General features: G+C 36.7%; 6 protein-coding genes across 9 annotated transcripts; 2 read left to right on the forward strand and 4 right to left on the reverse strand.

Annotated features, from left to right (window-relative positions):
• Positions 1-787: 787 nt before the first annotated feature.
• Positions 788-4184, reverse strand: LOC106361565 (KIN14B-interacting protein At4g14310-like). Its single transcript, XM_013801331.3, has 4 exons — positions 2734-4184; positions 1766-2382; positions 1120-1642; positions 788-1039 (listed from the first exon to the last, which is right to left on the reverse strand). The coding sequence occupies exons 1-3, from the start codon at positions 4129-4131 to the stop codon at positions 1120-1122; spliced, it is 2538 nt and encodes an 845-aa protein (XP_013656785.2). The 5' UTR covers positions 4132-4184; the 3' UTR covers positions 788-1039.
• A 501-nt stretch (positions 4185-4685) lies between these two features.
• Positions 4686-5017, forward strand: BNAA08G17250D. The gene has a single exon (XM_013799610.2). The coding sequence runs from the start codon at positions 4714-4716 to the stop codon at positions 4894-4896; it is 183 nt and encodes a 60-aa protein (XP_013655064.2). The 5' UTR covers positions 4686-4713; the 3' UTR covers positions 4897-5017.
• A 1396-nt stretch (positions 5018-6413) lies between these two features.
• On the reverse strand, positions 6414-7572 carry LOC125577116 (60S ribosomal protein L36a). The gene is made up of 4 exons (XM_048737900.1): positions 7444-7572; positions 6951-7130; positions 6665-6739; positions 6414-6587 (listed from the first exon to the last, which is right to left on the reverse strand). Exons 1-4 carry the CDS (start codon positions 7444-7446, stop codon positions 6528-6530), a joined length of 318 nt encoding a protein of 105 aa, XP_048593857.1. The 5' UTR covers positions 7447-7572; the 3' UTR covers positions 6414-6527.
• Positions 7573-8144: 572 nt separating this feature from the next.
• LOC106361567 (kinesin-like protein KIN-10A) lies at positions 8145-11673 on the forward strand. The gene is made up of 5 exons (XM_013801333.3): positions 8145-9199; positions 9702-9857; positions 9940-10047; positions 10131-10241; positions 10322-11673. The coding sequence occupies exons 1-5, from the start codon at positions 8585-8587 to the stop codon at positions 11384-11386; spliced, it is 2055 nt and encodes a 684-aa protein (XP_013656787.2). The 5' UTR covers positions 8145-8584; the 3' UTR covers positions 11387-11673.
• A 139-nt stretch (positions 11674-11812) lies between these two features.
• Positions 11813-15136, reverse strand: LOC106361568 (casein kinase 1-like protein 11). The gene is made up of 12 exons (XM_013801334.3): positions 14386-15136; positions 14259-14299; positions 14104-14173; positions 13870-14018; positions 13551-13779; positions 13415-13478; positions 13232-13316; positions 13010-13136; positions 12850-12923; positions 12685-12748; positions 12468-12598; positions 11813-12348 (listed from the first exon to the last, which is right to left on the reverse strand). Exons 1-12 carry the CDS (start codon positions 14465-14467, stop codon positions 12106-12108), a joined length of 1359 nt encoding a protein of 452 aa, XP_013656788.1. The 5' UTR covers positions 14468-15136; the 3' UTR covers positions 11813-12105.
• A 261-nt stretch (positions 15137-15397) lies between these two features.
• LOC106361569 (serine/threonine-protein kinase tricornered) lies at positions 15398-19261 on the reverse strand. 4 transcript variants are annotated; one of them, XM_013801335.3, is made up of 14 exons: positions 19032-19261; positions 18326-18620; positions 18074-18248; positions 17885-17968; positions 17579-17820; positions 17259-17478; positions 17095-17174; positions 16933-17017; positions 16681-16812; positions 16466-16579; positions 16301-16348; positions 16112-16196; positions 15970-16026; positions 15398-15888 (listed from the first exon to the last, which is right to left on the reverse strand). In XM_013801335.3, exons 2-14 carry the CDS (start codon positions 18532-18534, stop codon positions 15770-15772), a joined length of 1650 nt encoding a protein of 549 aa, XP_013656789.2. In that variant the 5' UTR covers positions 18535-18620; positions 19032-19261; the 3' UTR covers positions 15398-15769. The 4 variants fall into 4 exon arrangements, with proteins under 4 accessions (XP_013656789.2, XP_013656792.2, XP_013656790.2 ...); XM_013801338.3 differs by having other exon boundaries at positions 18326-18554; positions 19032-19240; XM_013801336.3 differs by having other exon boundaries at positions 19028-19235.
• Between the last annotated feature and the right edge of the window lie 1911 nt (positions 19262-21172).

Below are 21172 nucleotides of genomic sequence, written 5' to 3' on the forward strand. Positions count from 1 at the left end.
CACGAACCATGAGGACAAGGAATCTCCTAGGAACAGAGGAACAAGACTTGAAGATCCAGATTTGATTACAAGGAATTAATCACGTTTTGTCTTAGACAAAAGAAATTTTGCCACTTTGACCATTTCACCAACTAGCTAGCTACCTTCGAGTTCATTCGGATCATTTTATAAGCTAGAAACTAGATTTTGACCCGCGCTTTCAAAGCGCGGAATCATTTCTTTTTAAAATTTCATTTAAATTAATAAATATTTGTCTAATCTATATTTTAATAGATTTTATATTTGTTTATAGTAATTTTTTATAATTTTGTCTTCTTTATTTTTTATTATATAATAATAAATTTGTGTACTAATTAATTTGTGCAAACTTCTACTCAATAAATTTAATCATATTGTGATTATATATTTGCTAAGGTTATTTATTTACAATTTTAACTTATTAATTAAATATTATATGAAAAATGTAATAGACATTACGTTTTTCATTCTACATATTTTTAAATAATGCATAAATGTTAAATTATAATTACACAAATATTAAATAATAATTATGTATTTAAATTGACTTATAATTGTTTTTAAAAGAAAATATTGTTGAGCTTCTTTGACTTTAAGTTTTTAAATTATTGGGCTGTTTTGTTGGACAGAAGCAAATGTATTGGGCTTTTAATTTCTGAAAACCATTAAAAGTAATTGAAAAAAGAAATGGAATGTTTTGTAATTAATAAGAAAATCCAGGAGCAGATTTATAAAAAGGATTTTGCTTTAATAGTATAGATCATCTGAGTAACAACAAAACCTGTGACATTGATCAAAACAACCAGATGTATGTACAAAACTGTAGTCAAATAAACAGAAAGCAAACAAGAGAATTCAGAAGCATAGTTTGGTACTTATATTGTCTTTTAACACACCACACCACAAGAGAAGCAGCACAAGCTGTGCTATAGAGAGACACTCCGTTTAAACAAGATAAGAATCGCTCACACGACCGTGGTAACACCATCTTTTGCTTGATTGACTCATCTGACAAAATCCCCTGAAAATCAAAATTCAGCTACTATCAACATCTGACCCAAAATTAAAGTAAACAATGGATTAAAAAGTACATTGAATTACCTATAAGATGTGCCTCCATAAAGCAGGACGATCTCTTGAGATGAGGAGGACACGAGAACTTGCATAATCAAACGAAGGGCAGTACATATCGTTTGGACCGATAACCTCTTTTACGGTTCCACTGTCACTACCTATCGAGGTCTCTTCTTTTGAAGTATCAAACACGAAAAGCCCCATACCAGAAGTAGCCATGACAAAGTTTGAATTTCCCCAGACTTGGGTTATTGCAGAGTGGTGCGAGTGAGTGTTTGAGTCAGGCAGGTTGTAAGTGCTCACCAGACGCTGTTTCCTTAAAGAGAATTGCAGCACTTGAGAGGAATAACCCACTGACTTCTTAGCAGATGATGATTTCGGATTGGTTCCAACAAATACTGAATCTCCTCTAGATGATATACATTGTGCATTAACACCGAGCTTGGGGATTTTAGCGCCAATGCCAGATGGGTTACGGAAGTCCATGATGTTGATTGAATCAGTAGTGCAGAAAACTCCGTCGTTGCCTTCAGCGTCCATGGAACTTGCTCTGCATTTCAGGTGAAGACAAACAAAATAAGTCAAATGAAATAAATACTAAAGGTATCCAGTTTTGACTTCCTCATGTTCATATATGTTCACTATACTAGACAAAGTGAAATGAAGATCTAACCTTTGACGAACACCTCCCCCAACTTCAGCATCTGTGTTGTTGACATGAAACGCCGAGATTTTTCGCCCTGGAGAGGAAATGGTGAGCAGGGATTCAGGGTGAAGGGAGTTGACATCCCAAACAGAAATCGTTTCTGTTTCTGCTATGACAAGCTTTCCTCGGTTTCTCCACTGTAAAGGGCTCGAATGATCTAAACCTGACACACAATTCTGCACTTCCCATCTCATGATTTGTTCCCCATCACGGATGTCAAAAACCTTGACCACGCTTTGGAAACTAGCAGTTGAAGCTATGAGAGGACCGCATGGTCTGTACCACCATTGTTGAGCTTCTGGTAACAGTGAACAAGCCAGAGTGTTCCTACCATGGGATGTGTTGTTGGATAAAGGAGCCAGAGCAGTCCTTGGAACTCTTGAAGATCCGTCCTCAATGTGGAGCGCCTTTATGTCTTTGGTGTAGAAATCCCATGAACAAAACCCAGACTCCATCGTATTGCCAGCAGAAGCAGCTACCACATATCTGCCTGAGCAGCCATCTGCACCCGGTGCACGAACCACCCAACAATCTCTCCAAGTGTTTGGTGAGATATCATCTGGAGGACTGTACACAGATTTTACCTGGAAAAAAAAAGAAATTTCAGATCTTTGATGTAAGAGATAACAAGGCATGTACAGTGCACACATTTCAGCCAGCCACCACATACAAAGCCACCCAGAATGATAAAAAGTTACATTCAGTACCCTAGAGTATTACATACAACATATAAGCCAAAACAGCTCTAGTAATTAAGTATTTCTGCAAGTTTAGGAAACGTGTATGATGTGGTCAATGTGAAAATCTAATATCAATGCTCCATGCGAGCACTTTTAACCTCAGATCAAGCATGATTGATGACACAATAGATTTTACAGGAAGGACAAATGTTCCAGAAACAAGGTTACTAAGCTGAGAAAATGAAAGCATAGTACCTCAGAATTAGCAACGTCGTAATACGAACATGAGCCATCATCATGAGCGAGTATAACAGCCTCGCCCTCTGACACAAACCATCCTCCAGTGGAAGTTTTGGATCCAATGTCGTTAAGTTGATACATGCATTCATTCTCTATCTCTTCCAGCTCCATCTCGTCTCCTTTTTCTTCCTCATCAATTTCCTCAAGGTCTTCGTCAGCTCTGAGAATCTCAGCTAAGTTGGAAGTCAGACTAACGTCTTTTGAAGGATTGTTTTCCTTTGAGGCTTCCTCTGTATCCATCTCCTGAACTTCCAGATTTTCCATCACATTCTGATGACTCTCTAATACCACTTTTTCCTTTTCAAGCGAGGCCAAGAACTCTAGCGCTATTGGATTCTCCTCAACAGGACCCGAGGGCTTAACTTCAACGTTCACCGCCTTGCTAGAAGACTCACCAAAGCCTTGACCTTTCGAGACTTGCGACACTGCTTTGGACTGAGTTCTGCTCCTTAGCAACCTCTGGTGAGGAAACAGCCTGTCCTCGAGCTCCTCCTTGTTCAACCCTTTCACCGAAGCTTTCGCTTTGGCAGCCTTGTTTTTCCCTTCCTCAGAACCTCCAACAACATGAATCATAGACTTCTCAATCCCAGTGATCTTCTGATGTAAATCAGAGATCATACCCTGAGACGAGTCCTGATTATTCAAATCCAGCATGTCCTTTGTCTTCTTGATATCAGAAGCAATCTTCTTAACCTTTCCTTCGAGAAAAGCAAGCTTCTCGTGTAGCTTGCTTTGGTACTTAGTAGTAGCAACATTACCGCTTCCCTCCATCGCCTTCCCAACGTTATCAATAGACTTCCTTCTCAACGCTCCACCACTAGCAACTTTCACAATCTTCTCAGCTTTACAATCAGATTTTTCCCCAAACCCAAGCAAAGCATCTGCCTTTGGAACCAAACCCTCTAGTTTGCTTGAGCTCGGATTCGTCTTACCTTTACTCTCTTCACCTGTCTCCTCGCAAACCCTATCACAGCTCTTATCCTGATCCGATTGAACCCTAGATTCGTTCCTCTTTCTCAAATCCGAGAAAACCCTAATCAGATCAGACGGGCTCGAGCTCCTACCTCGTATCCCCGAAGACTTGGATCGAGTAACCCGACCCTCGCCATCACCGACGCCTTTCGCGGCGGACTTATCGATCCGCTGGACTTGCCGGAGCAGAGGCTTCTGCGTGGATCCAAACGACGGACGGTGACTAGGCTTTGGATTCTCTTTGCTCGATGATGATTTCTGGAGAGTGGTGGAGATCGGGAGTGGAGTTGCAGACCTCAGAGGCTTTTTCCCGGAGGATTGGTTTTCTCCGTTGCCGGTGTTCATATCTTTCAGACGGCGGCGAGTCGATGAAGCTGACATCGGCTTTGGGAGAAGAAAATAAAAAAGTATTTTGATTTGATTGTGTAAAGAGAAAAGCGATAAATGGAGGCTATTTTAATCACAAGACGACAAGAGATTAGGTTTTTTGAAATGTCTTCGCTTTTTAAATTTGGCGGGATAACGAAAGAATTCAAATTTATTTGAGATTTTGAATTCCACATCGATTGCTATGCAAAACGCTGCGTTTTTGTGAAGTTAACACGTGACCTCCTGACGTCAACCATTGACAACCGTTAAAACGCAGCGTTTTAACGTTTGTAGCGGGTTCTCGTTGTTGATGCGCAAAACGCTGCGTTTACGTGAATTAACACGCGGCGGCAACAGAAACAAATTATCAAAAAACGCAGCGTTTTGATGTTAGTGGCGGGTTATTATTAACGTGCAAATGTTTTTATTTGTTCTCATGCAATATCGCGCGAAACGTTGTGTCTAGTAATACTAAGGTCAAACGACACAACTCTTTATAGATGTTTGGTTATCTTTATAAATTACTCAATAAGTGACGGAAAATTAACACAGTATTTACAACAGATCGAGTCTAATTTAAAGAGAAGAACAGAAATGGCGAATGAATGTGGTGGAATCGGACCGGGTTCGATCTTGGCGATTGTGGTCGTAGCGATGATGTTACTGTTCGTTCCTTTGATGATTGGACCGGTGGCTCCACCAACTCCTCCACTTATCTTGGTGTTTCCGATCGTCTTGCTCTTTGTGTTTCTCTATCTTCATTTTACTTCCAAGTGAAATCTCTTTTTTTCTTCAATGATTATTATGTAGTATCCGTATATATGTATTTTCCAGATTACAATTTACAACGATCTGTGTTTCTGACTCTACATGTATAAATCCAAGAGTGTTTTTCCCATTTGCAGATTGTTGGTTAATTGATATATACATGCGTTCCTTGTCTTTGGCTTCTAACGAAATTTATGTTTTTCGCCCTTATCGTTTCTTCTATTATTAGAAGAGGCTACAACTTATATTGCATGTTTTACACTAGCACAAGTAGACAAAAACAGAGTTTCAACATCCTTATTTTGTTTATCTATCTCCATTTTACTTCCAAGTGAAGTATTGCGCCCTTTTCATGATTGTTAATGTAATAGTATTCAATACGTATATTATAACATATCTCTTTCAAAAGATGATTATAACATATCTCTTTCAAAAGATGATTAATCATACGTTTTATGGATTTGAGAGGAATTGCGAGTAGATATATAAGAGCACGAATATGGCAAAGTTCTTATCAAGGCTCTAACTATTTAAATATAAAAATATAATTAAATGTATGAAAAAGAACTAAAATATGTCTCTTATTTAAGAGATGTAAGTGGCATTTCTTAATTTAATTTTGCATCTTTCCTCCACTTGGCAACTTCTAATTAGTTTACCTATTTAATTTTAATTAAAATTTAATTATTTTTTTACAATATACTAAAATAATGATGTTTTGTTGTTAAAAACTTCATTTTAAGAGTTCATTTAAACATGCTCTAATGCCTTGATGATCATATAATTCCCACACCCATTAATCTTTTCTTGCAATTTTTACGATTTGTATACAAATAAACAGAATCTTATTATATCTCGCATACGCATATGATAGGTTACCAATACCGACAGCGGGAACAGATATACGCAATAAAACAAAGTTGAGGTAATTTTCTACAGATACAAAGAGAGAAAACCAATCACCATTATGCCATATGGCAGTGTTTCGCAGGCTCGAAAAAGCTAAGCATCTATAAAAGAAAGAGGATTTTTTTTTTTTTTGATCAACTAAAACAAAAAGAGGATACAGTGAGTTTTTGAGATGGAAATGTTGGGGCTAGGATGATACGACAATTGGCATTGTCTAGTTGTCACGCAAGTTTGTCACAGAGAATCTCTGTAATCGTGCGGTTAAAACACGTCAAAGGATGATGGCTTGGTTTTACCAATGTTATATCATTATTTGTGGTAGGATGAGTTCATCAGAATATTAAATATTGGCCAGGCTTATTTTTTTCAAAAACTCTATTTTGAAAGTTATCCGGCTATAAAAAGAGAACCACGCGTTTCTAAGTTAATTAGAAAAGCTGTTAAGTTGCAGCGTTGGAAGCTTCTAAAGAGCCCCAATGGTGATTCTCAACCTAAAGTTACTGGAAAGACATATGTATTTTGAGAACTTTAGATTGAAAATCACCATTAGGGATGTATAGGCATAAATGGAACTCATTTATGCCTGTTGTAACTAGTTTTACAATATCTCATACGAATGTATTAAAAAGATCATAGGTCCATAACCATTTCTGGAAGATTCAAAATGTATTCGGATGTCCAAGCAAAGACAAGTACGAACAAAAGATAAAAAGTAGATAGGAGGAAGCAACTTAAAAGAGAGATGTTCCTTTTCCCTTCTTGTCTCCACCAATCTCAAAGTGCTTGCACCTCTGCAAAAGACCAATACAAATGTTTAGAACTCTAAACTTACAAGTGTCAACAAAATGTAAAAGAAATGTGTCTTTACCTTAATTGAGTGTTGAGAGAAATGCTTGCAAGTTTGGCATTGGAGCCTCAGCACAATCTTCTTGGTTGTTTTAGCCTATTCCAAATATTACATAATTAGACATAAATTGTCAAATAACCGTCTCTAAACGTACAAGTAGTAATCAGGGAGCGATATAACAAATAGTTGTACAAAAAGGAAACTCAAAGTTGATTATCGGAATCTAAACTACTGACGTGGTTTTCAGAAGGTAGTATTGCATTTTAACCAACGACAAGAAAAGGAAACTCAGTGTCAGAAATGTTACCTTCTTGTGGAAGACGGGTTTGGTCTGACCACCGTATCCAGATTGCTTGCGGTCATAACGACGCTTTCCTTGGGCAGCAAGACTGTCTTTACCCTTTTTGTACTGGGTCACCTTGTGCAAGGTATGCTTCTTGCATTCCTTGTTCTTACAGTAAGTCTTCTTTGTCTTAGGAATGTTCACCTGCAATTCACCCCAGAAAACAAACAACTTTGAGATAACTTTCACAAGAAAAATGGTCTCAACGACATATACAATTGGTCGGAATCCTAAGAACTAACTACCTAAATAGTGAAGACTGTTACTTTTACAATTAACTAACGACTCAAGAATCAAAATCAGACGCAATCAACTCAGAGGAAGTAGTTAGCTAACAAATCAATAAACAATAACTAAGCTACTTCAAAAGGGGATACGGCAACCTAACAAAGCTCTAGGAAATATAAAAAGTTTATCCTAAACTATGAGAGACTTAGCAGAAAGAGAAGAGAGTCACCATTTTGGATCTTCGGTGAAGTTCGCGCCGTCGTCGTCAGCTGCCAAACAACCGTAAGGAACACTAGGTTGGGGTTATAAGAGGATTTTGAGAAACCCTAGCGCCTGTTATACAAGTTTTGGGCCTAAATGTTAAAAGCCCATTTATTTAACCAACAATAAGCCCAATAACACAGACTTTAGTAAATCTCAAAAATGCATGAGTTGCCGAAAATAAAAAAAGAAACATTACATTGCATTTGATTGGGGGTACCTTGACAACATAAACCTTAACTTTTAAACTTAAGCTAAAAGAACTCCAATTCACAAAAAAATGACATCCTGACTTTCAGTGCTTTACATTTTCGGCTAAATTATTCTAAATACGAGATTAATCAACCACTAAAACGGTTGACAAAAAAAGGGTCAACCACTAAAACATTGGTTACCATATGTTTACTTTCTAAATATGGCCATTTGATTCTGGTTAATAAAAAAAAACTCTTCTTGACCTGAACACTTAAATCTCTCAGTTTAATTTTCGTTAAGTATCTAAATGATATGAAAAAGACATTAGGTAGAAGAAAATTATTTTTTAGTTAAAGTTAAATGATTACATTTAAGTAGAAAATATCCTTCAATGATGTTTTAATGTTTGAAGTCTAAAATGACATAATCAATGAAAAAAAAAATTGTGTTCGTCTGAAATTTAAGACTAAAAATGGTGTTTGTGTGAATTGGAATATATTTAGCTTTGATTTGAAAGTGTTTTTTAAAAGTTAAGACTTGAAGTTTAAATGGGGACCAAAAGAATAACTGGAAATTATCAAAGGCGAATTTTGAAATTTAAGTTAGCAAAAAAAATTAAACTAATCTCAAATTTGACATTATTTATAAAGAATATTACCTTTTTTCAATGTTCCTTCTCATTATTTTGAATTGTGTGTCTTCTTGTTCATTTTCTTTTTGTTCTCATTATTCATTTTAGTGGTCACGGATTAAAGCGTCAAATTCTCCTTACTGGCCCGTGGATAAAAAAAATAGCCGTTTAGGTTCAAACTTCAAACCTCAAAATCTCAAACCCTAAATCCCCATTTCAAAATCTATCTCTTCTCCACTCTCTCTCTCTCTCTCTAAGCTTTGAAGCTCGAAAAGTTTCTAAAATGGCACCAACACCATCCTCCTCCTCCTCCGCAAAATCAAACCAAACCCAATTCACCTTAATCAAAACCCCACAAACCAAGCACCGCCTCAATTTCCACCTCAAACCCCCAAACCCAGACCACACTCCACCGGAGCACCCGGTCGAAGTAATCGGCCGGATCCGAGACCACCCAGACCGCAAGGAGAAACCTCCCTCTATCTTCCAAGCAAACCCAGACAACAACCAAACGGTCAGAGTCAGAGCTGATGCCGTGTACAGAGACTTCACCCTCGACGGAGTGTCATTCTCGGAGGAAGAAGGCATCGAGTCGTTTTACAAGAGGTTCGTAGAGGAGAGGATCAAAGGCGTGAAGGTTGGGGAGAAATGTACGGTCGTGATGTATGGACCTACTGGCGCTGGAAAGAGCCATACAATGTTTGGTGGGTGTGGTGAGAGGGGGAAGAAGGAGGCTGGGATTGTGTATCGATCCTTGAGGGAGATTCTGGATGGTGGTGTTGTTGCCTTTGTTCAGGTCACTGTTCTTGAGGTTTATAATGAGGAGATTTATGATCTTCTTTCGACTAGTTGTAGTAACAGTTTGGGGATTGGTTGTCCCAAAGGAGGAACCTCTAAGGTAATTGAGAGGACTCTTTTAGAATAGTCTTGTCTAAAGGATTGTACTTTCTTTGTTCCTTTGTGTGAAACTGAACATGTTCACTAACTGTAGCTTATCAACTCTAGTTAATGGCCTTCCTTGTTGATTAGTCCTTCACATTGCTATATTACTTTCTGGAGTTTTGTGGTTTCTTGTAGAAAGTAATTGATCATGTTCGCTAGCTGTAAGCTGTAGCGTCTCTAACTAGGGGCGTTAGTGGCTTCCTGATTTGATCAAACCTTCACATTGTTATATTACTTTTTTTGGAATTTGTCTTCTTTTGTGGTTAATTGTAGGATTGTTTTATACAGAGGATGCTGCTTTGTTTGACTTTCTTTCTTCTATTTTGTGTGAAATTGAACTTGTTCACGAGCTGTAGCTTAGTATCTCTACTTTAATGTTTGATTTGATCAACCTTTCACATGGTTATCTCGCTACTGGTATTTGGGTTGATTAGGCCTTGGACTTTGTTGTTTTACAGGCCAGGCTTGAAGTGATGGGGAAGAAGGCCAAAAATGCAACCTTCATTTCAGGGACAGACGCTGGGAAAATATCTAAAGAAATTGCGAAAGTGGAGAAACGGAGGATTGTTAAAAGCACTCTTTGCAATGAAAGAAGTTCCCGGAGTCACTGCATTGTTTGTACTTACAACTTATGCTTGCAGCGTATAATATCTTATAAAATCTTACAGCTTATAACTGATTGTTTCTTTTATGTAGATTATACTTGATGTGCCAACTGTTGGGGGAAGGTTGATGCTTGTTGACATGGCTGGTTCAGAGAATATAGACCGAGCTGGCCAGACTGGATTTGAAGCAAAGATGCAAGTAATGTTTTGAATCTCTACCCTCTCTCTCTCTCGGTTGATTTGATTCTATCAAAGTTATAAAAGTATATCTTTATTCAACAGACTGCTAAGATCAACCAAGGAAATATTGCACTGAAGCGAGTTGTGGAATCTATAGCAAATGGAGACTCTCACGTGCCCTTTAGAGACAGCAAGCTGACTATGCTGCTTCAGGTCAATTTCTTGTTCTATTTTTTTGTATCCTCTGGAAAGTGTTGAAGATACTTAGTTTTGTTTCTGTTTTCTTGATGTAGGACTCTTTTGAAGATGATAAGTCAAAGATACTAATGATCCTATGTGCGAGCCCGGATCCAAAGGAAATGCACAAGACTCTCTGCACTCTAGAGTATGGGGCAAAAGCAAAGTGCATAGTTCGCGGGTCACATACTCCTAACAAAGATAAGAATGGGGGTGATGAGTCTTCTTCAAGGATAGCAGCGATGGATCAGTTTATTTCCAAACTCCAGTCTGAGAAGAAGCAACAAGAGAAAGAAAGGAACGATGCACAAAAGCAGCTGAAGAAGAAGGAAGAGGAAGTTGCTGCTTTGCGATCTCTTTTATTACAGAAGGAAGCATGTGCCGCCACCAATGAAGAGGAGGCAATCGAAGAGAAAGTAAACGAGAGAACCCAGCGTTTGAAAGCTGAACTAGAGAAGAAACTCGAGGAATGCAGAAGAATGGCGGAGGAGTTCGTTGAGATGGAGAGAAGGAGAATGGAAGAAAGGATAGTGCAGCAGCAAGAGGAGCTGGAGATGATGAGAAGACGGTTGGAGGAGATCGAGGTTGAGTTTCGGCGCTCAAGGGCCACTACTGATGAAACCAGTGGGTTTGCCAAGAGACTCAGGAGTCTTTACTCGGATGATGATATGGTGAAGTCGATGGATCTTGACATGGGGAAGTCAATGGATCTTGATATGGGTGATCCAGTATGGGGATCTGCTGTTTCATACCAACCAAGCAACACAATCAGCAGCAATTTGTCTAATGTTTTGCAACCGAAGCCTCAAGAGAATATGGCTGCGCAAATGTACCCTGACCGTGTATGCCTGAGCACTGTCTTTGAAGAAGAAGAGGTCGAAGAAGATGAAGAGAAAGTGATAGTAGAGGATAAAAGCATCTGCTCCGTAACAACAAGACCAATGCCTAGTTTGAACTTTGGAGGTTTGGGTAAAGAAAACTGCGGGAACAGTACCGCTGGTGACAAAGAACCAGCATCTTGTAGAAAGTTAAGAATTGAAAATATATTCACCCTTTGTGGCAATCAGAGAGAGCTCTCTCAACACACTGGAAAAGATGAGGTTCTTCAAGACAAGAATTGATCAGTTGTTTCCTACAACGAATAAGGCTGAAGCTCCCATAGAAAACAAGATGCAGTTTACGCCCATATCGAAAGTACACTGAACCACGAAGTTGATGGGACTTCCATCACCCGTTGTAGCTCATCTCAGCTCCATTCCGTTAATTACTCTCAAAAGATATTGGTCGCTATGTCTTCTTCTGTTGTCTGTTCAATGGTAGACTTATAGATGTAAGCTTTGTCTAGTTCTCAGTGTTGGAAAAGAACCACATCTTCAACAATATATGCTAAGAAGGCATTAGTCGCTTATGTATTCTTCCTTAGTCTATTCAGAGGTAGTAGTAGTAGCCTTAGAGATCTGTAACCTTCGACTAGTTCTCAAGTGGGGGAAGGAACTATATGTCACCTTAATCAAATATATCTCTATAATATTTCAGCAGAAGCAGAATTGTCCAATTCATTTATTTGCACAGTTTTTAAAAACATCTTCATCAATGCTTTGACAATTACAATATGTTTTCTATATTTTCATTCTACATTGAAGCTTTAGAAAACAAAACCTGAAGTACTCGTCACAAGTTACACACAGACAATGGGAGATTGGGAGAGGCAGAAAATATTCTCTTTCAATCTCTCTCTCTCTCATCTTGTTCCAAATGTAAGAAACAATGCATTTTTTTAAGAGGATGAGAATCTAGATGCATGATGGGCATGTCTTTTCACTGCCATCGCCTTCTAACTTCATTTCCTTTTCTTTCCAGAGCCGATGGTAAGGAGCTCGAATCTTCTTATGGCATCCTCATGTCCAGCTGCTGCCGATGATGGCTTGGATTCAGAGCTCTGTTGAACCCGCTGACTTGTACTTGAAAATAATCGGCTTGAGCGGTTCTCACTCGGCTCAGCTGACGAGACAGGTCTGCTGCTTGACATCACACCTCTACTTCCATTTCGAGATGAAGAACGATGTCTATCAGAAGACTCTTGCTGCAAGTGAAGCCAACAAACCAATCAAACTTTCTGACATTCTTTAGAAGTCCTACTTCATTACTTTTGATAAATAAGTAGGGACGAAGTTTCCATGATAGGTAGAAATAAAAACCAACCTTGTCTTTTTTGACATCAGAAGATCTGTATCTAGTAGAGCGATCACCATGAGCGGCGCCTTGGCTTGATACATTTCGTCTGGTTAATGCTTCTATAGCTCCTGAAAATCTCTCCCTCAGGTCCTTTCCCACTAAACAATATCAGGAAAATTAACTTCTCAGTTTTTTTCATCATTCTTAACACTCACGGATGTAAAGACGGAGAACAACAATGTACCGGTAGGTTTTTGAGATCTGTCTGCAGGTGATCCTGTGAGGTCCAAGGCTGGTCTTGGAGTTGGCTGTTGTCAACGATAAGACATAACAATAGCAAGATAAAGTTCTTTGGATTATTGAGCTGTTATGAATTTTTGGATCTGAAATCAATAATATAACTACTAACCCTTGGTCTCGAACTAGAGCCAGTCTGAGGATATTTCAAGTTTGTCCAATCAAACACGTAGTCGAGCTGGTAACCTACAAGCATACTTCATTTCATCAAAACAAACAAACAAGCTGTGGATAAGGGATAGAGAATAAACAAAGAGCAAGGAGTTTCTAACCTTCACGAATGAAAAGATCTCTGAAAAGTCTTCTGAGATATGAATAATCTGGTTTGTCCTCAAATCTCAATGACCGACAGTAATGGAAATACGATGTGAACTCTGATGGATATGACTTGCAAAGAATCTCCAAAAAAAGGTAAAACCAATCTAAGTCAAAAAATCTAAATGGGACATCTGAAAAACATACATTATCCTCTTTAATAAATGAATGATGTGTACCTCAGCAGGAGTAAGCATCTTCTTTTCACTAATCTTGTCATACTTCTGCTTCTTTGTGCCACCTCTTAGACCTTGCCATGGAAGACTGATACAGACAATGGACTCAAGTTTAAGGATTTTCATAAGTGATATGCAACCAAGAGAGAGAGAGAGAGAGAGAGAGAGAGAGAGAGAGATTCCAACCTTCCTCGTAGAAAATACATCAACACATAACCAAGCGACTCCAGATCATCTCTTCTACTTTGCTCTGCATAAAAAAAAGGGAGTTAGCAAGGAGGAAGACAGAGAGTTTTCAGACAAGAAAGAAAGCAGCTCTTACCAATCCCAAGGTGCGTATTGACACTTGCATACCGTGCAGTTCCTGTAAGATTCTTGTTTTCTCTGTATGGTATGTGCTTCTGGGTCTGAAGATCCTTGTATTTTTTAGCAAGGCCATAATCGATGATATAAACCTGGTTGGCTTTGCGGCCAAGACCCATCAAAAAGTTGTCAGGTTTGATATCGCGGTGAAGAAAACCCCGGGAATGCATGTACTCAACTCTGCATATCTGCACCATTGATACAAGATAATACAAAGGAAGATGAGATTCTCAAAGACCAAAGTAGCCCTGAAGTGATAGAGTAAAGAGGAGGGTTACCAATTGATCAGCAAGCATTAGAACAGATTTCAAAGAGAAGATACGATTGGAGTAGTTGAACAAGTCCTCCAAGCTGGGGCCAAGAAGGTCGATAACCATGCAACTGTATTCACCCTCCACCCCAAACCATTTGAGATGCGGAACACCAGCTAATTCACAAGGAAGAAAGAAAAAAACCATTTGAGAACTAAAAGTTGATCTAAAAATGATGTGAGAAGAGGAAAAGAAACTGACTTCCCCCTTGAAGAAACATATATATTTTGGATTCATATTGCAGTTGAGGATGCCTTGTCTTCACAGGTTCCTACACAAATGGAAGCAACAACAAAAAACTCTTACTAGAACAGTCAAAAGACTAGTCAGTATTCAAAACTAAAGTAGATTTTTACCAGCTTAACTGCGACTTCTTCTCCAGTTTGAATATTGATCCCTAATAAAAGATGCAAAATATAAAACATCAAATAAAGCCGCTAAACAAGAAGAGCAAGAAGAAGAGGAAGTGATATAGATAGATACCTAAATAAAGTTCGCCGAAGGATCCACTACCGAGTTTCCTACCCAACTTAAACTTTCCACCGATGACTACTTCTTGATCCATCTTGAAGAACCCGATTAACCCACTAAATACCAATCCGGATTCTTCTTAGTGCTGCAAAGCTAAATGATAAAAGTGGCAAGAACCCACCAAGAAACAGTGGTTTAAGCTGATTTTAATGGTCAAAGTTCACGACTTTACAAAAGAGATAGAGAGAGAGAGAGAGAGAGAGACTGTGTGTTTCTTTAGTTCGAATATATCAAAAGAGAATTTGAAGGAAAAAGGAATGGGATCAATGATTCGGATCTGAGTTTTGAGAGAAGAAGGAATAATAAAAGAATGAGAATTTGATGAATTACGTGAAACTTGACTTAACCTATGTGAGGAAGAGACACAGAGTTCCAAGAAAGACAATACTTTGACGTCTAATATTCCCCCCTTTTACCAAACGAATCATCCCTTTTGAACAAAAAGAAGAAGAAGCATAACAATATCATCCCAAGATTATACACTACAAGTTTCTTGAGATGAAAATTTATAATTTGAAGAGCATATCATTTTTCCATGCCAATTTTTATTTATTTTGATCATCAATCAGTTACAGTTGAATAATTATTTTCAGTATTTACAATCATTACATTTTAATGCTATTAACTTCTTTTTTTTTGGTTAAAATTGTCTCTAAAGTTTCATTAAATCATTTAACCTCACATGTAATTCACTTCAAAGAAATAAGCTTTTTAGTTTAGGCACCCACCTTGTATTGTGCCAATCACTCTGTCTTATTTTATTATCACTTAAAAAATGCCTAAACTCGATCCCACAATAGCCTGATCCACAGTCAACGGCAAGCTGTTCAAGTTCCTAAGAAACTAGTAGCATTGGTTTTGATGATCTGAAAAATTATATTCGTTACTTCGAGATCCATCTGTATCTTGATAAAGAAAATCAAGAGTTCGTTGCTGCACAGAAGAAAATACAAAATCCTAAAAAGAGAGGAAGAGAGACTTGGCTATCATATTGTTATCTTGAGGTTTAGTTAGTAATACAATCAAGTTTTGATCAACCAAATGACCAAAACAAAAACAAAAAAAAATCTCTCCACATTGTGAGAATTAATAACAAACCAATTCCGAAAAGAATATTTACTGCTCATTTTTTCTTTGTTGACATTAATCAAACAACCCTGTATTGAAACAATCCATCTTTCACTCCTTCAGGATATATGCCTTTGCTTTTCCATAGGAGGACACTCTACTTTTGTTGAAAAACAAAAAAAGGCTTTCAACGAAATCAAACACACACACACACATGTTATATAAGAAGAGTCTCTGATTCAGTGGCTGTGCAAATGTGTCAGTCAAATCACCCACCGGATGAGCTGGACTTACTACCTTCTTTCTCTGCATCTTCCATCTGCGTCGGTAATAGATTCAAGAAGCTTCCTTGTTGTGTTGTTTTCCCTTCAGATGATTCATCCTCCTCTGTTCATGTTTTTTTTTCCACAATGTCAGTTAAGACAGAATCACTTGTTCTAACACATGATAAATGGAAAAAGCATTTACCAAAGAGGGATTTAATTGAAGGCCGCTTGGGCTTAGTTTTCTTCTTCTTCAGCTCAGCTACAACACATTACAAGTAAAGACAATCTAGTTATGTTTGGTTCTTCTTCAAACACAGGTTAGGAGGAGGTTAAAAGTTGAATACCTATCCCTGTTAATTGGTCATCGTTTACGATTTCAACGTTCTTGTAAGTATAACCCACAAAGTTTATGTCCTTGGATGAGAGCATCTGTAGAAAGCCAACCTCATGTAAAGAAAAGCTCAAGACAACAAAAAAAAAAGGTATAACTTCACAGGATTCCTTTTGATAATTCACATAAACCTATGTCATACCTTTCTCCACGGACCTGACTTTGACGACTTTGGAACTTGCTTGTCAGCCTGTTCCACAAGGAATTAAAGAATAGTAATACATTATTTTCTTTATCAGGAACCGTAACTATCATCTTTGGCACTAATATATTTCAATATACACACATCAGGTATCAGCATGTTTACCTCTTCAAACTTCTCAAAATTTTGGGTGTCCATCTCATCATTGACTTGAGGAATAAATGCAGCCTTCATCTGATACAATTTTCCCCATTCGGTTCCTCTGAACCAAGGGTGACCCTAAAAGAAACCATTCAAAAGCGTTTTTGTTTAGGATTTTCTCACAAAAAAAAATATTATACAGGGAATCTCAAAAGTAGGAATAATAATGCACACAACACCTTAATTTCATCTGCTCCTTTGGTTCCAAGCCTCTGTTCAACATTGCATAAAAGCCTACAAATAAGATCCTTGGCTTCTGGTGACAGTCTAGCCTCTTCTGGGAATTTTAAGTAATTTCTCCAGTTTACAATCTGCATAAGGGGGAAAGACAATGTAGAAAGAGAAAAGGTAAGCTTCTACATTAGTTGATTAGAATTACCAAATGACATACAAAGTTAAATGTAAACAAAAGCAATTGATTAATTAATTACCTTCCTACAAGTTGTCATTGGATCATCTGAATAAAACGGTGGAAACCCCACAAGCATTTCATACATAATGGCGCCAAGGGACCACCTATTAAGGAGTAATCTCAAAGATTAAATTATCTGCACCAAAAGAGAATAAATACCCAATAGTTGGTTGGCACCTACCAATCACATTCCATTCCATATCCTTTTTTCAGCAGAACTTCTGGGGCAATATAGTCAGGAGTTCCAACTGTGGAATAAGCCTGAAACCAAATAACCTTAATAAGTTAATTCTATTTTACAATCACTGGAGAGAAAAGATCTTCTTCACATAGGGTGAAACTTACAAGCATCCTTCTATTTCTCTGCCAGTTTAGCAGTTGCTCCTGTTGGGTGCGTCTTGTCGCCACAGGGCGACCATCACTTTGCAGAGCCCCACTAACGTTTCTTGCAACTGTGAAATCTTTTTCCTGAAGATTACTACAGTCCAACGGTTTACACAATCCAAAATCTGACAGTTTCATGTGGCCCTCTCTGTCAAGTAGCAGGTTATCAGGCTTGATGTCTCTGGAGACCAAAGAAAAAACGATGTTTAGAACAAAGGACCACGAACATGGGATGGTAGAGCTATAACTAAAGATCATAACTCCTCCTGCTTTTCGCTGACCTGTGGATATAGTTGTGCTTATGAATTGACTCAATAGCCAGGACAGTTTCCCCAATGTAAAATCTAGCCTCGTCTTCAGTGAGGGTGTCTTTTCTCATAAGTAAAGTCATCATATCCCCACCAGGTAGATACTCCATTATGAGATACAGATACTCGTCGTCTTGGAAAGAACAATAGAGTTTGACAATGCAGTTACTGTCAACTTCTGCAAGTAAATTTCTCTCGGCTTTTACATGTTCCACCTGAAAAAAATCACATCTCAGAAACACATCAACCGAAAGAAAGCGGCTGGGGTAATCTAAATACCTGGCCTCTGCGAAGCATCTCAGATTTCTTAAGCTTCTTCATTGCATAGACATTGCCAGTTCCCTTCTCCCTACAGATCCTAACCTGTAAATAAAGAGTAAAACATAAAACTGATGTTTATGAGGATTCAATCAGAGAGAACTTTCAAGAAGAAGGACAAATTGAGGCTGAGGGGAAGAAGAAGCAAACCTCTCCAAAAGCACCCTTCCCAATCATTGTCAATGGTTCAAAGTCATCAGCTCCCATTTTATGCCTCTGACGGCGCATGTACTCAGTTTCCTTCAACTCCAAATCCTTTAGCAAGTTGTTTTGCTCTTCCTCAGAGACTTCAGCATCAGCTAATTTGTTTTCTAGCATTTTGCGGCTGCAAGAAATGTGAAAGAGCCTTAAGGATATGGAATGAAAGTGAAGCAGGAGAAAACGTGGGGGAGAAACCATTACCGCTCTTTTCGTTCCTGGAGACTCTGCATTTGCATTTTGTAATGGTTTTCAATATAAAGTTTAGCAGCAGCAGCTTTCTCTTTGGTTACATTTGAAAGCGCTTCTTCACCTCCAGGTGGCTTTGGCACTACTTCCTTTGCTGCTGCTTCCTTCTTTTTCACCTTGTCTTTAGATTTTAGCTTCTTCACCCAAGCTTTCGCAGTCTCCATTTTCTTTCTTCTTTAGTTAACTGCTTTTATGTACAAGTGAGTAGAGGTTTGATAAGCCAGTGATTAGATTTCTACTTTGTTCACACCTACACAACAAGATGATATTTTGTATTAGCTAAGACAGACTCAAACAGAAGCATGGTGAAGTGATAGGAATCTAAGAATTGAACATAAAACAAAAAGCAATTCAAAGTTGAAAACTTTTGTTGGTTGTAGCCAGCCACACAACTTAACCTTAGATTCAAATCAAAGACATATGAATCTAAATTTGCACTGATTATTAATTACTAAGACAAAATACAATACAAGTCAATCACATGATCATTTCCAAGTAGAACATAAACCTGATAGATCTGAAATAATCATGGGAATCAATGCAATTCGGACAAAAGCTCGATCCCTACGGAGACGTATGTAATGAAACTCTCAAGAACAAGCGTTTGATTAGAAAAAGAGAGAAAACAAAAAAAAAACACACACACAACACAGAGACCTACAGTAGATTGGTTCCTGGGGATTCGATTCCTCAGTTCTTGCCTCTTGTTTCTTGAGGATCGAATTCTGAAATTTGAAACAATTAGAAAAGGAGAAAGAAAAAAAGTTGGAAGCTTTATTTATTTATTTTTTGTTTATCGCTTTCGATGTGTGTGAAAAAGACAAGACGACGAGAACTGTTCTTCTTCTGTTGCTGCCCCTCTTTGTTCTTTTTTTTCTCTTACTTGGGAATATATTAAAAATTAGTATTTTTGAGGGATTAGGTTCAAAATGAAATTAGTTACACTAAAGTTGATTACCGTATATTAAGGTTCTCTTAAAAAATGATTTCCAGTAAATATGTAAAACTGAATTTTAATAACAAAATTGAATGCTATAATATTATCGAGCATGGATTGAATTGCTTTATCATTGTTTCGTGGACCCCCACCACAAATGTGTTCGATGGCAAAAGCCAAGAATAAATGTCAAATTTATTATTCCCAAATTGGTTTTTCTATTCATAAATAAAAGTAGATGAGAGAGTGAAACAAGAAGTAATAAAAAGTGAATTTATATTTCCTCCAAAGACTGTTTGGTGGCACATCACTCCATTGTTGTCTTAATACTAGTAAGCAGTATATTATAATCGAGAATTCGGCCGAAAGAAACCTCGACTTTACACGAATTGCCAAAACAAACATGAACTTTGGGGCTGGCCAAAAAAACACCAAACTTTCATTGACTTTAGAATTAATTAACAATGTTTTCGCTGACTTGCCAATTTAGCACGCCGTCAACAAATTTAACAGAAATAATTGACGTCGTTTATTGTTGACGTTAAGTGAAACAACGTCGTTTTACACGATTTAAAATTAAAAATATGTAAACCCCTGGATTCGAACCCAAGTTGTTTAGTCAAATGGGAAGGTATTTTACCACTGGGCTACTGGCACTTTTAATGTACTTAATAACATGTTTACTTTTATTTGGTACATATTAAATATAAAAAATTCTCTAAAAACTTAATAAGATCTTTAAAATTCCAAAAAAATTTAAAAAATAAAGAAGATTTTTATAAAATTAATTTTGAAATTAAAATTGAAAATAAATTTTATTTTTCTTTTTAAAAAATAAAAATTCTTCCAAAATTTTCTAAAAAATTAAAACAAACTTTAAATTCCAAAAAATTGAAAAAATAAAGAAATTTTTTATAACATAAATTTTGAAATTAAAATTGAAAATAAAATTTTATTTTTCTTTAAAAAAAATAAAAAATATTTTTCTTTAAAAAAAATAAAAATATCTTCCAAAAATTTCATAAAATTAATTTTGAATTAAAATTAAATATTTGTTTTTCTTTAAAAAATCAAAAAAATTCCAAAATTTTCATTTTTAAAAAAAAATCCAAATTTTTAAAAATTATAATAAAATGCAAAAAATTAAAGTTAGAATTATCAAATTTTTATGTGAGTATAATTAATTTCAACTTTTAGAAAATGTATTAAAAAAATTGAAAATTTTGGAAGATTTTTTATTTTTTTGAAAAGAAAAAATAAAATTTTATTTTCTATTTTAATTTCAAAATTAATTTTATAAAATTTTCTTTATTTTTTCAATTTTTTGGAATTTTAAAGATCTTTTTAAGTTTTTAGAAAATTTTGGAAGAGTTTTTATTTTTTAAAAATAAAAATAAAATTTTATTTTTAATTTTAATTTCTAAATTAATTTTATAAAAATCTTCTTTATTTTTTAATTTTTTGGAATTTTAAAGATTTTATTAAGTTTTTAGAGAATTTTTTATATTTAATATGTACCAAATAAAAGTAAACATGTTAGTAAGTACATTGAAAGTGCCAGTAGCCCAGTGGTATAATACATTCCCATTTGACCAACCAACCTGGGTTCAAATCCAGGGTTTTACATATTTTTAATTTCAAATCGTGTAAAGCGACGTCGTTTCATCTCATTTGAAAACGACGTCGTTTCACTTAACGTCAACAATAAACAACGTCAAATATTTCTGTTAAATTTGTTGACGGCGTGCTAAATTGGCAAGTCAGCGAAAACATTGTTAATTAATTCTAAAGTCAATGAAAGTTTGGTGTTTTTTTGGCCAGCCCCAAAGTTCATGTTTGTTTTGGCAATTCGTGTAAAGTCGATG

This window comes from Brassica napus, chromosome A8 (assembly GCF_020379485.1).
Source record: "Brassica napus cultivar Da-Ae chromosome A8, Da-Ae, whole genome shotgun sequence".
Taxonomy (NCBI): Eukaryota; Viridiplantae; Streptophyta; class Magnoliopsida; order Brassicales; family Brassicaceae; genus Brassica; species Brassica napus.